The sequence below is a fragment of the Helianthus annuus genome, chromosome 17 (assembly GCF_002127325.2).
Source record: "Helianthus annuus cultivar XRQ/B chromosome 17, HanXRQr2.0-SUNRISE, whole genome shotgun sequence".
NCBI classification, from domain to species: domain Eukaryota; kingdom Viridiplantae; phylum Streptophyta; class Magnoliopsida; order Asterales; family Asteraceae; genus Helianthus; species Helianthus annuus.
The window spans coordinates 62349148-62364362 of NC_035449.2; the positions used below are offsets into that span (position 1 = coordinate 62349148).

The 15215-nt window shown below is 42.3% G+C and overlaps 1 protein-coding gene across 1 annotated transcript; it reads left to right on the plus strand.

Moving 5' to 3' along the window:
* Positions 1 to 371: 371 nt before the first annotated feature.
* LOC110921759 lies at positions 372 to 11252 on the plus strand. Its single transcript, XM_035986232.1, has 5 exons — positions 372 to 722; positions 8102 to 8594; positions 8698 to 8819; positions 10385 to 11053; positions 11246 to 11252. Exons 1-5 carry the CDS (start codon positions 718 to 720, stop codon positions 11250 to 11252), a joined length of 1296 nt encoding a protein of 431 aa, XP_035842125.1. The 5' UTR covers positions 372 to 717.
* Positions 11253 to 15215: the final 3963 nt, after the last annotated feature.

Below are 15215 nucleotides of genomic sequence, written 5' to 3' on the forward strand. Positions count from 1 at the left end.
GCCAGATGAAAGTCTATTTATCCCTCCATTCATATCTGTTACCCATCACCCGACATATACTTTGCTTTCCTTTTCATCTTCTTCTTCAGTAAATTGTTAGTTTTTGGTTCAACCTTGTTAAAATGTCATCATTTTGGAAGGATAATTATTTCGGTAATCGTTATTCTAACGACACATGGGGATCAAATGCTGCCAATGAGGAGGAGGAGGTTGTGTCTGGAGTCCCTGTTAATCAAGAAACACAGTTGCCAGACTTGAACAAGACTCCCACTCCACCTGTTGATGAACCAAATTACCCGGCGCATCAAGTGTGTCCAGATTACGGATACGGGTATGAATCTCCGTACGTGCAACAAAGTGGATATGGTGTTGAGAATGCACCTGTTGATGAACCATATTACCCGTCGCAGCAATCGTATCCGGGTTATGGGGTATACGGGGATGAAGGTGGATACGGAAGTTACAGTGGATACGGTGGTGATGGTGGATACGGGGGTGAAGGTGGTTACAGTGGATATGGGGGCTACGGTGGATACGATAGATATGGGGGTGACGGTGGTTACAGTGGATACGGGGGTGAAGGTGGTTACAGTGTATACGATAGATCTAGGGATGAAGTTGGATACGGTGGATACGAAGAACATGGTGGATATGGTTATGAGTCCCGTAACACATCACTTTATGAACCATCTACCCCGGGCAATCCATTTCAAGTAAATGAGGTATCACATTAAAATAATTATTGTTATTATTATTATAATTATAATTGTTATTATTATTATTATTATTATTATTATTGTTAAAAATAATATAATTATAATAATTATTGTTATTGTTATTATTGTTAAATACTTTAATTATAATTATTATTATTATTATTATTATTATTATTATTATTGTTATTATTATTATTATTATTATTATTATTATTATTATTATTATTATTGTTGTTGTTAAAAATATTATAATTATAATTATTATTATTATTAAAAATTGTATTCTTTTTATAATAATAATCTAGTTAGTCTAATTAACAAAATGGTTAGTTTAAACCTAACTTAGTTAGTTAAATCATAGTTATATCCTAACTAGGTTAGCATTTAATACAAGGGACCACTAACTGAGTTAGAGAACTCAGTTAGTCCAGTTAAGTGCCAAAAACAATATAAAGTCCCTGAAGTTTCAAAGTTTACGAAAATAGTCCCTGAAGTTTCAAAAAATTGACAAAACAGTCCCTAAAGTTTTGAAAATTGACAAAAATGGTCCCTGAGGTTTCGAAAATTGACAAAAATGGTCCCTGAACTTTCGAAAATTGACAAAATGGTCCCTGAACTTTCGAAAATTGCAAAAATGGTCCCTGAGCTTTTGAAAATTGACAAAAATGGTCCCTGAACTTTCGAAAATTGCAAAATGGTCCCTGAACTTTTGAAAATTGACAAAAATGGTCCCTGAACTTTCGAAAATTGACAAAAATGGTCCCTGAAGTTTCGAAAATTGACAAAAATAGTCCCTGAAGTTTCAAAAATTGACACAAATGGTCCCTATACTGTTCAGTTAAGTATGCTAACTGAGTTAGTGTTTAAAGATGAAATCTTTATATGAAAGTTAACCTTGTTAAATCATTCTGTTAAAATAGTTTCAATAATAACCATATTAGTACCTGAAGTATGAGTTTCGATTATATTATTATTATTATTATTATTATTATTATTATTATTATTATTATTATTATTATTATTATTATTATTATTATTATTATTATTATTGTTATTATTATTATTAATGTCTTTTTGACACAAATGGTCCCTGAAGTTTCGATTATATTATTATTAACGTAACTTTTTTTAGCGTTTCATGTCTCTAACTGATTTGAAGAATTGGGTACAAGAAACGGGAAAGGATAATGGTTACGTAATTGTTACCCGCCGATCAAAAAATATTGGCGGTACTACTGGGATGGTATGGCTTGTGTGCGACCGTAGTGGTGAACACCGTAGTAAAGCAACAGTTAGGAAAGCTGGTAGCAAAAAAATCGGCTGTCCATTTTCATTACTCGCCATCCGGGACGTGATGAACGACACGTGGGAGTTAAAAGTGGACTGTGCGAACCATAACCACGAACCTACGACGAGTCTGTTGGGCCACGCTTTTGTGCGAAGATTTACTAAAGCCGAATACAAGCTATTGGAGCAGCTAACTGCTCAAAACATGGAGCCACGTATCATATTTCAAACCCTAAGAAAGCAGTTCCCCGACAGCCTGCACGTTCAGAAAGACGTGCAAAATGCGGTACAAAAAATTAGAGCGACAATAATGGACGGAAAGAATCCTATTCAGGCACTGGAAAGCCTGCTGCATGACCGCCGATTCATTTACGACACCCGACAAGATCCCAAAACAGATGTCGTAACAGAGATTTTCTTTGTTCATCCTTATTCAATCACTATGTGGCGTGCATTCCCGCACGTGATGTTGATCGACGCGACCTACAAAACAAACCTCTACAACATGCCATTTGTCCAGGTTGTGGGTATGACGTCGACTGGGAAGTCTTTTTGTATCGCACATGCCGTTATTTGTAAAGAACGAAGGGGTAACTACGTGTGGGTGCTTGAGCGGATCAAGTCAATATTGCATGAATGTATGATGCCGCGTGTGATAGTCACGGATAGGGAGCTTGCCCTAATAAACGCGTGTTCTAAAGTATTCCCGAACGCAAAAAGGCTTCTATGCCACTTTCACATCCAACAAAATATAGCTAGAAAGTGCAAGTCAGGGTTCGATAAAGAAGATTGGGGGAAATTTATGTCGTACTGGCGGACATTGTGCGAATCTTCATCAGAGGCCATGTACAAGTACAACTTGGAGAAAATGTATAACCGACTCGTGGTTGCCAACCGAGAAAGTAAGTGTTCCTTCAACAAACGACTCACCCAATCTATTATATTTCACACACGCTTTTACATTTCATTATTTTATTTTTACAGGTGTCTATGATTACGTCTACGAAAACTGGCTCAAAGACTATAAAGATATGTTCGTTTATGCATGGACCGATAAGTGTCGCAACTTTGGTCAGCGCACCACCAACAGAGTTGAGAGCCAGCACGCAAATTTAAAAAGATACATTACGCGCGGGAGTTCATTGGAGCGAATAGCAAGATGCATCATTGATATAGTTGAAACTCAGTACGATGAAATACAAAAAAGTTTCACTGAGAGCATCGAAAAAACGATGAACCACCACAGACACCGAATGTTGGACAACCTACGTGGAAAGGTTTCCCATGAAGCACTTGATTTGCTGGAAAAAGAGCTACTGAGGAAGATGGATGTGTTGCGGAAACTTATCGCATCATGTGGTTGCCATATGTGGCTTAGCAAAGGATTGCCGTGTGCTTGTAGGCTGGAAAACTACACACGTACAGGTAAAAAATATTAAAACCACAAACCTTTTGTTATTTTGTACGATTTAGCTGTTTCTCACACCGTATTAACTTAACTGTGCAGGGCGTATAATACAACTCGACGAGATAGATGTATTCTGGCGTAAGCTTGACTTGCTCCCTTGTAAACTGGTAGACGAGGAGGTCGATATTGTAGCAGAGCTCAATAATGTGCGGCAACATTTAGAGGCGCAGTCCCCCGTTCAGCAAAAGAGTATGCTTTCAAAGATAAAAGCGGTTTTCACCCCGAAATCGTCAACCAAGAAACCACCGATCGTCCAGCAAAACACTCGCGGTCGGCCTACATCAAAGAAAGTACAAGAAAGGCTAGATGAAGCTGCGAGGTTAGACCAAGCTGCGAGATACAGCTCCTGTGGCGAGGACAGCAACGTAATTACCGCTTCCCCCAAGCATAGGTACGATTTACCCCGACACAGCTCATACGTACCGTCAGAGGGCTCTCGTGGAACTGGTTCGTTTGTGAAGTCTGAAAAACCTAAAATGCAACCAAACAGTTCAACAAGTTCTAAAAAGAAGGAGACGAGGGATGATAAGGTTTTTCCATTAATAAAGGGGGACGAGCACTTGTTATGCATTAAGAGGTTTAAGAATCAAATTCCATCAGAGTTTCGCTCTTACATATCGCGTATACAAGATGTGACCCCAGACGGTCATTGTGGGTACAGGTCTGTGGCTGTCGGGTTAGGTTTTACGGAACACGCATGGCCCAATATTCGAAGAGATTTACTACTGGAGATTGACCATAACAAACCGCGTTGGAAGCATGTATTCGAAACATATAACGAAGGAGACTTTAAACGAATACGTAAGAGCATCGAATGGCATTCAGTGAAAGGGTGCGATCAAAGTCACTGGATGGAAATGTCCCAGGTAGGGCTTCTCATAGCGCAAAGGTATAATATTGTCCTCCACGTGCTAAGCATTGAATGGAGCTCTACCATCTTCCCATTAACGGATGCCCCACTAGATCCACGACCTCAAGCGATAACGCTTATACATGTTCACGGGGGACACTTCATACATGCTAAGTTGGAAGGAGACTACCCCATGCCTTTAGTGAACCCGATGTGGTCGGCACATCGATCAATAGCTGCGAAACGGTGGGAAGAAATGTATACACCGCGGTTAGAGCACTACTACGAGTTAATGCATCCTAAATCAGACCGAGACAAAGACAGAGAACCGAGTTTAAATGTTATCGAAGATTAAGCGGAAACTTGTATTTTTGTAAATTGTAGAAATTTTTTAATTTATAAAGTTTTTATCATTTTTAATTTTTATAATTCAAATAATATCATTTTTAATTCATTTATAATTTATAATTTATAATTTATAATTTATAATTTATAATTTATAATTTATAATTTATAATTTATAATTCAAATTTTTATAAACATAATTTTTGGATTATTTTTAGTTTCTCTAAATACAAACCAAGAAAAAAACAAAAAAAAAAGGTCTTCTAAGGTGCGTAGGGATCCCTACGCATCGTATGTTATCCAAATGACAATAAAGCCCCTCTTTTGGCTACCTTTAGCCTCAGAACAAGGGTAAAAAGGTAAAATGAGGCTAAACAAGGCAGCGTATTGATCAATACGCATCGTAGGTTAAAGGCGGACAATTTTCCCCCCAAATTGAAGTTTGAAAATATAAATATGTTAAATTACGATTTTGCCCTTCTTTTAGGGCTATACGAGGCTAAATATAAGGGCAAAAAGGTCATTTTCGGACCTTTATATACGCTTCATATGGGTCTCTACGATGCGTATATAATTTTCATCATGATGACCTTTATGCCCTTCTACAGATGCTTCGTATAGGCTAAACAGAAGGGTATAAAGGTCATTGTGATGACCTCTTATATACGTATCGTAGAGATCAATACGAAGCGTATATAGAGGTGGACAATGACCTTTTTGCCCTTATACTAAGCCCCGTATAGCACTGATAGAAGGGCGAAACCGTAATTTCAGACTTCGGCATACGATGCGTATTGATCTCTACGATGCTTATAGGTTCTGATATAAATCAGGAAAACCCCTACGCAGCGTATGTTCTTCCCCAAATTACATACAAAACCTCTACGAACCCCTACGAAGGCGACTACGTATTTCCGACCGTATACACGCGAATTCGAAGTATAAACGAGGTATATACTCAACCTATTTAAGTAATTTTGATTTTTTTGGTATTTTATCCGTAAATTAGGGCTGTATCATAGGTAAATTAGGGTTTACAGTGAATTAGGGGTGTTTGTTTGATTTGTTTGCTTAGGGTTTACAGTGAATTAGGGGTATTTGTTTGATTTGTTTGATTAGGGTTTACAGTGACCATTTTTGTAAATTTATCAAACCTCAGGGACCATTTTTTGTAAACTTATCAAACCTCAGGGACCAATTTTGTAAACACATCAAACCTCAGGGACCATTTTTGTAAATTTATCATCCGTAAGGCGCGTATGGGCCTAACGGGCAACGACGGACTTAGTTTCGACGCTCGTTAGGCCCGTACGCGCCTTACGGACGACGTCGACTAAATAATAAAAAAAATATTATTTAGTCGACGTCGTCCGTAAGGCGCGTACGGGCCTAACGAGCGTCGAAACTAAGTCCGTCGTTGCCCGTTAGGCCCGTACGCGCCTTACGGACGACGTCGACTAAATAATAAAAAAAATATTATTTAGTCGACGTCGTCCGTAAGGCGCGTACGGGCCTCACGAGCGTCGAAACTAAGCCCGTCGTTAACGACGGGCTTAGTTTCGACGCTCGTTAGGCCCGTACGCGCCTTACGGACGACGTCGACTAAATAATATTTTTTTTATTATTTAGTCGACGTCGTCCGTAAGGCGCGTACGGGCCTAACGAGCATCGAAACTAAGTCGGTCGTTGCCCGTTAGGCCCGTACGCGCCTTACGGATGATAAATTTACAAAAATGGTCCCTGAGGTTTGATGTGTTTACAAAATTGGCCCCTGAGGTTTGATGAATTTACAAAAATGGTCCCTGGTGTTTCCAGGATTTACAAAAATGGTCCCTGGTCAATTTCTGAAACACAAGGGACCATTTTATTAAATCCTGGAAACACCAGGGATCATTTTTGTAAATTCATCAAACCTCAGGGACCAATTTTGTAAACACATCAAACCTCAGGGACCATTTTTTTAAACATAAACTTAAATTGTTTTTTTTTATTATTTAGTCGACGTCGTCCGTAAGGCGCGTACGGGCCTCACGAGCGTCGAAACTAAGCCCGTCGTTGCCCGTTAGGCCCGTACGCGCCTTACGGATGACGTCGACTAAATAATAAAAAAAATATTATTTAGTCGACGTCGTCCGTAAGGCGCGTACGGGGCTAACGAGCGTCGAAACTAAGCCCGTCGTTAAAATTTTAACGACGGGCTTAGTTTCGACGCTCGTTAGGCCCGTACGCGCCTTACGGACGACGTCGACTAAATAATAAAAAAAATATTATTTAGTCGACGTCGTCCGTAAGGCGCGTACGGGCCTAACGAGCGTCGAAACTAAGTCCATCGTTGCCCGTTAGGCCCGTACGCGCCTTACGGATGATAAATTTACAAAAATGGTCCCTGAGGTTTGATGTGTTTACAAAATTGGTCCCTGAGGTTTGATAAGTTTACAAAAATGGTCCCTGGTGTTTCCAGGATTTACAAAAATGGTCCCTGGTCAATTTCTGAAACACAAGGGACCATTTTATTAAATCCTGGAAACACCAGGGACCATTTTTGTAAATTCATCAAACCTCAGGGACCAATTTTGTAAACACATCAAACCTCAGGGACCATTTTTTTAAACATAAACTTAAATTGTTTTTTTTTTATTATTTAGTCGACGTCGTCCGTAAGGCGCGTACGGGCCTAACGAGCGTCGAAACTAAGCCCGTCGTTGCCCGTTAGGCCCGTACGCGCCTTAAGGATGACGTCGACTAAATAATAAAAAAAATATTATTTAGTCGACGTCGTCCGTAAGGCGCGTACGGGCCTAACGAGCGGGACGGGCTTAGTTTCGACGCTCGTTAGGCCCGTACGCGCCTTACGGACGACGTCGACTAAATAATAAAAAAATATTATTGAGTGTACGTCGTCCGTAAGGCGCGTACGGGCCTAACGAGCGTCGAAACTAAGTCCGTCGTTGCCCGTTAGGCCCGTACGCGCCTTACGGATGATAAATTTACAAAAATGGTCCCTGAGGTTTGATGTGTTTACAAAATTGTTTCCTGAGGTTTGATGAATTTACAAAAATGGTCCCTGGTGTTTCCAGGATTTAATAAAATGGTCCCTGGTCAATTTCTGAAACACAAGGGACCATTTTATTAAATCCTGGAAACACCAGGGACCATTTTTGTAAATTCATCAAACCTCAGGGACCAATTTTGTAAACACATCAAACCTCAGGGACCATTTTTTTAAACATAAACTTAAATTGTTTTTTTTTTTTTTAAAACAGAAAAATATATATTTTTAAACAGAAAATATATATTTTTATGCTTTCACTTGTCTTTATGCTTTCACTTTGTAAACAGAAAATATATATTTTTAAACAGAAAATATATATTTTTAAACAGAAAATATATATTTTTTTAAACTTAAACTTAAATTGTTTTTTTTTTTAAAAACAGAAAAATGGAGGAAATGGATTTCGAAGTAGATATTCCGGAGCAGCCGCAGCGGAAACGGCGGGCGCGTCCACCGCCAGATCCTCTAGAGAATCACCCGTATTTGGAGTTTCCTCTGGAGTCCGAGGCTGCGCTCCGTTGCGAGAAGCTTCGGAAGATGCATATTGGTGAACACTTTGCGGTTTCGTGGAAAACCCTCCGGAAGCTTGAGGTTGAAGATTGGGTGCGGGGGTTTGTTCCCGTTGATTCACCGTGGGATCGTCTGTTTGAGCTATCGTTTACGCCGACCTACAGGGAGATACTAGTCGAGTTTCTGTCGTCGTTCGAGTTTCATCCTCGTCGGCCAAATGAGGTTGTGGACCCCGCGCAGCCCCCTCCCCCGCCCGAGGTTTCTTTTCGCATGGCTGGCCAGGCGCGCGAAATGTCACTTGCACAGTTTGCGGTGCATAGCGGTTTGTATACGGAGGCTGAGATTGCTACGGATCTTTATACGAAGGTACGTTTAACACAAATTTTGTATTGTTATTATTATTATTTTTAATATATAACATTTAAGATTTAATATTAATTTAACGTTTAATAAACATTCGTGTAAACAGGGGCTCGTAATGATTGATAAACCCACGCTATTAGGGTTTTGGGATCTGATCGCGGACATCCGTCATTGGGACCACCACCAATCCAAGGGGAGGAGTACGCTGATTGAGGATCCGCTCTTCAGGTACGTTAGTTATTAAACAGTTTTTTTTAAACAGATTTTTTTAAAAGAAAATTTCTTTTTTTAATTATTTAGTTGATTTTTGTCAATTTTTGAAACATCAGGGACCATTTTTGTAAAAAATAGAAACTTTAGGGAACAAAGTGTAAATATATCAAACCGTCAGCCGTTTTTGTAAAAAATTGAACGACGTCTAAACCGGCAGCCGTTTGGGGCTGGGTTTGCAGCCGTAAACCGGCGTTTAAACGGCTGCAAACACAGCCCCAAAGGGCAGCGATTTCGCAGCCGTTTGGGGCTGCGTTTGCAGCCGTTTAAACGCCCGGTTACGGCTGCAAATGCCGCCGCAGACGGCAGCGAAAACGCAGCCGTTTAAACGCCCGTTTACGACTGCAAACGCAGCCGCAAACGGCAGCGAAATATCTGCCGTTTGCGGCTGCGTTTGCAGCCGTTTAAACGCCCGTTAGGGACCTACGCGACTTACGGTTCGACTTCGACTAAATAATAAAAAAATATAATTTAACGACGACGATCATAGTTTTGACGCTCGTAAGGCGCGTACGGTCCTAACGAGCGTCGAAACTAAGTTCGTCGTTAAAATATATATATATTTTTTTATTATTTAGTCGAAGTCGAACCGTAAGGCGCGTAGGTCCCTAACGAACGTCGAAACTAAGTTCGTCGTTTTATATTTTAACGACGAACTTAGTTTCGACGCTCGTTACGGACCTACGCGCCTTACGGGTCGACTTCGACTAAATAATAAAAAAAGTATAATTTAACGACGATCTTAGTTTTGACGCTCGTAAAGCGCGTAGGTCCGTTCGAGCGTCGAAACTAAGTTCGTCGTTAAAATATATATTTTTTTATTATTTAGTCGAAGTCGAACCGTAAGGCCCGTAGGTCTCTAACGAGCGTCGAAACTAAGTTCGTCGTTTTATATTTTAACGACGAACTTAGTTTCGACGCTCGTTAGGGACCACTTGTGTCAATTTTTGAAACATCGGGGACCATTTTTGTAAAAAATTGAAACTTCAGGGACCAAAGTGTAAATATATCAAAAAAGGGACCATTTGTGTCAATTTTTGAAACTCCAAGGACCGTTTAAACCAAATTTCTTTTTAAACAGGATTTTTTTTTAAACATATTTTTTTTTAATTTTTTAGTCGAAGTCGAACCGTAACCGGCGTTTGAACGACGTCTAAACCGGCAGCCGTTTGGGGCTGCGTTTGCAGCCGTAAACCGGCGTTTAAACGGCTGCAAACACAGCCCTAAAGGGCAGCGATTTCGCAGCCGTTTGGGGCTGCGTTTGCACCCATTTAAACGCCCGGTTACGGCTGCAAATGCCGCCGCAGACGGCAGCGAAAACGCAGCCGTGTGCGGCTGCGTTTGCAGCCGTATAAACGCTCGTTTACGACTGCAAACGCAGCCGCAAACGGCAGCGAAATCGCTGCCGTTTGCGGCTGCGTTTGCAGCCGTTTAAATGCCCGTTAGGGACCTACGCGACTTACGGTTTCCATTTAATCGATGTCGTCTGATTATTATTTACTGACTGGTTTCCATTTATGCAGGTATTTGCACAAGATGATTTCCACTTCGATCACTGCTCGAAACAAAAGCCGGGAGTGGTGTACGAGTGGTGACTTATTCTTTTTGTATTGCCTCTTATACAAGAGGCCGTGCGCTCTCGCCTACGGGTTGGCGCAGTATTTCGCCTCCGCGCATCATCGACAGGAGCGCGGAATGCTATTCGGCGGCGCTTACGTGACCAAGATAGCCTATTCGTTGGGCTATCATCCGGAGAACGACCGCGGCCGTGTAGGCCCGGCGGCACAGCCAAAGCGGATGGGGATGAACACAATAAACGGGATGCATATTACCAAAGACTTTCCATGCGGGAAGCGGTTAAAGAATCTGGACGGCACGCAATACCAGCTTAAGGAACTGCCAGAAGAGTTCCCTCTGATTTATCCCCCGCGGGATCCGGAGCCGCCGGAGCCGCATGACCCGGCCGCCGTTCTTCCGCGGCCACCACAGCCGCGTGGACCACCCGGGGCGCCCCAGTTCCCACGCCATGTTATGCCCGGTCCTGACCCGTCACATGAGCGGCTGCTTCGAAACGTTGAGAGAAACAATTATTTGTTAGAGTGGGTGGCTGCGGCGCTGCAGCAGCAGCGACAACATGACGGGTTACCTCCACTACCCTTCATTGCGGATGCGGACTGGGATCAGCATCAGCGGCAGCAGCAGCAGCATCAGGAGCAGCAGCAGCAGCATCAGGAGCAGCAGCAGCATCAGGAGCAGCAGCAGTAGTATTTTATCATTTTGTTATGTATGTACAAACTTTGTAATGTATTTTGTTATGTATATATCAAACTTCGGTGTAAACAGTTTCACATATTTTGAAATGTTATATTTTGAAATTCAGGCAGGTTATAAAAAATTCTGGCAGGTTATTTAAAGTGTTTTGTCGTTACGGACTTAGTTTCGACGCTCGTTAGGCCCGTACGCGCCTTACGGACGACGTCGACTAAATAATAAAAAAAATATTATTTAGTCGACGTCGTCCGTAAGGCGCGTACGGGCCTAACGAGCGTCGAAACTAAGTCCGTCGTTGCCCGTTAGGCCCGTACGCGCCTTACGGATGATAAATTTACAAAAATGGTCCCTGAGGTTTGATGTGTTTACAAAATTAGTCCCTGAGGTTTGATGAATTTACAAAAATGGTCCCTGGTGTTTCCAGGATTTACAAAAATGGTCCCTGGTCAATTTCTGAAACACAAGGGACCATTTTATTAAATCCTGGAAACACCAGGGACCATTTTTGTAAATTCATCAAACCTCAGGGACCATTTTTGTAAATTTATCATCCGTAAGGCGCGTACGGGCCTAACGGGCAACGATGGACTTAGTTTCGACGCTCGTTAGGCCCGTACGCGCCTTACGGACGACGTCGACTAAATAATAAAAAAATATTATTTAGTCGACGTCGTCCGTAAGGCGCGTACGGGCCTAACGAGCGTCGAAACTAAGTCCGTTTAACGACGGGCTTAGTTTCGACGGTCGTTAGGCCCGTACGCGCCTTACGGACGACGTCGACTAAATAATAAAAAAAATATTATTTAGTCGACGTCGTCCGTAAGGCGCGTACGGGCCTAGCGAGCGTCGAAACTAAGCCCGTCGTTAAAATTTTAACGACGGGCTTAGTTTCGACGCTCGTTAGGCCCGTACGCGCCTTACGGACGACGTCGACTAAATAATAAAAAAAATATTATTTAGTCGAGGTCGTCCGTAAGGCGCGTACGGGCCTAACGAGCGTCGAAACTAAGTCCGTCGTTGCCCGTTAGGCCCGTACGCGCCTTACGGACGACGTGGACTAAATAATAAAAAAAAATATTATTTAGTCGACGTCGTCCGTAAGGCGCGTACGGGCCTAACGAGCGTCGAAACTAAGTCCGTCGTTACCCGTTAGGCCCGTACGCGCCTTACGGATGATAAATTTACAAAAATGGTCCCTGAGGTTTGATGTGTTTACAAAATTGGTCCCTGAGGTTTGATGAATTTACAAAAAGGTCCCTGGTGTTTCCAGGATTTACAAAAATGGTCCCTTGTGTTTCAGAAATTGACCAGGGACCATTTTTGTAAATCCTGGAAACACCAGGGACCATTTTTGTAAATTCATCAAACCTCAGGGACCAATTTTGTAAACACATCAAACCTCAGGGACCATTTTTGTAAATTTATCATCCGTAAGGCGCGTACGGGCCTAACGGGCAACGACGGGCTTAGTTTCGACGCTCGTTAGGCCCGTACGCGCCTTACGGACGACGTCGACTAAATAATAAAGAAAATATTATTTAGTCGACGTCGTCCGTAAGGCGCGTACGGGCCTAACGAGCGTCGAAACTAAGTCCGTTTAACGACGGGCTTAGTTTCGACGCTCGTTAGGCCCGTACGCGCCTTACGGACGACGTCGACTAAATAATAAAAAAAATATAAGAATTAAGTTCCATGTTCTAACGAGTGTCTCTGGAACATAACAGGTTCTGTGTGAATTTAAAGTTCAGAAGGCTTTATACGCTGCGTATTGACCAATACGCAGCGTATACAAACTGTCAGTATACGCTGCGTATAGGTCAATACGCAGCGTATTAGTAGTCACTGCATATAAGAATTAAGTTCCATGTTCTAACAGCTCCGGAACGGAGGATAAACTGGTTAAGGCGTTACGGTTCTAAATGAAAGGTCACGAGTTCGATTCATGCTAAGGGCCGGTTCTTTAAAGAAGACCCCCTTTTATTCTGATTTTATATATATTTACACTTTGGTCCCTGGTGTTTCATTTTTTATAAAAATGGTCCCTGAAGTTTCATAAAATTACAAAAATGGTCCCTGAAGTTTCATAAAATTACAAAAATGGTCCCTGATGTTTGATAATTTAGATAAATGGTCCCTGATGTTTCCAGGATTTACAATAATGGTCCCTTATGTTTCTGAAATTGACACAAAATGTTTCCAGGTATGAAGTGTCAAATTTTACCAAGTTTATATACGCTGCGTATTGGTCAATACGCAGCGTATAGAAACCTGGCAAAAATTTGACACTTCAAACCTACCAAAATGACCCCAAATGTGCATCAGTTTTGTATATGCTGCGTATTGGTCAATACGCAGCGTATAAAGCCTTCTGAACTTTAAATTCACACAGAACCTGTTATATTCCAGAGACACTCGGCCTGTACGCAGTTACTATATATAAGACGGACTTAGTTTCGACGCTCGTTAGGCCCGTACGCGCCTTACGGACGACGTCGACTAAATAATATTTTTTTTATTATTTAGTCGACGTCGTCCGTAAGGCGCGTACGGGCCTAACGAGCGTCGAAACTAAGGCCGTTTAACGACGGGCTTAGTTTCGACGCTCGTTAGGCCCGTACGCGCCTTACGGAGGACGTCGACTAAATAATAAAAAAAATATTATTTAGTCGACGTCGTCCTTAAGGCGCGTACGGGCCTAACGGGCGTCGAAACTAAGCCCGTCGTTAAAATTTTAACGACGGGCTTAGTTTCGACGCCCGTTAGGCCCGTACGCGACTTACGGACGACGTCGACTAAATAATAAAAAAAATATTATTTAGTCGACGTCGTCCGTAAGGCGCGTACGGGCCTAACGAGCGTCGAAACTAAGTCCGTCGTTGCCCGTTAGGCCCGTACGCGCCATACGGATGATAAATTTACAAAAATGGTCCCTGAGGTTTGATGTGTTTACAAAATTAGTCCCTGAGGTTTGATGAATTTACAAAAATGGTCCCTGGTGTTTCCAGGATTTACAAAAATGGTCCCTGGTCAATTTCTGAAACACAAGGGACCATTTTATTAAATCCTGGAAACACCAGGGACCATTTTTGTAAATTCATCAAACCTCAGGGACCATTTTTGTAAATTTATCATCCGTAAGGCGCGTACGGGCCTAACGGGCAACGACGGACTTAGTTTCGACGCCCGTTAGGCCCGTACGCGCCTTACGGACGACGTCGACTAAATAATAAAAAAAATATTATTTAGTCGACGTCGTCCGTAAGGCGCGTACGGGCCTAACGAGCGTCGAAACTAAGTCCGTTTAACGACGGGCTTAGTTTCGACGCTCGTTAGGCCCGTACGCGCCTTACGGACGACGTCGACTAAATAATAAAAAAAATATTATTTAGTCGACGTCGTCCGTAAGGCGCGTACGGGCCTAACGAGCGTCGAAACTAAGCCCGTCGTTGCCCGTTAGGCCCGTACGCGCCTTACGGATGACGTCGACTAAATAATAAAAAAAATATTATTTAGTCGACGTCGTCCGTAAGGCGCGTACGGGCCTAACGAGCGTCGAAACTAAGCCCGTCGTTAAAATTAACGACGGGCTTAGTTTCGACGCTCGTTAGGCCCGTACGCGCCTTACGGACGACGTCGACTAAATAATAAAAAAAATATTATTTAGTCGAGGTCGTCCGTAAGGCGCGTACGGGCCTAACGAGCGTCGAAACTAAGTCCGTCGTTGCCCGTTAGGCCCGTACGCGCCTTACGGATGACGTCGACTAAATAATAAAAAAAATATTATTTAGTCGACGTCGTCCGTAAGGCGCGTACGGGCCTAACGAGCGCCAAAACTAAGCCCGTCGTTAAAATTTTAACGACGGGCTTAGTTTCGACGCTCGTTAGGCCCGTACGCGACTTACGGACGACGTCGACTAAATAATAAAAAAATATTATTTAGTCGACGTCGTCCGTAAGGCGCGTACGGGCCTAACGAGCGTCGAAACTAAGCCCGTCGTTGCCCGTTAGGCCCGTACGCGCCTTACGGATGATAAATTTACAAAAATGGTCCCTGAGGTTTGATGTGTTTACAAAATTGGTCCC

Excerpts from the sequence above, each read along its gene's own strand:
- LOC110921759 (XM_035986232.1), top strand. Across the intron at positions 8,595-8,697 it reads CTACGGATCTTTATACGAAG|GGGCTCGTAATGATTGATAA; the intron begins GTACGTTTAACA and ends TCGTGTAAACAG. Across the intron at positions 8,820-10,384 it reads ATTGAGGATCCGCTCTTCAG|GTATTTGCACAAGATGATTT; the intron begins GTACGTTAGTTA and ends CCATTTATGCAG.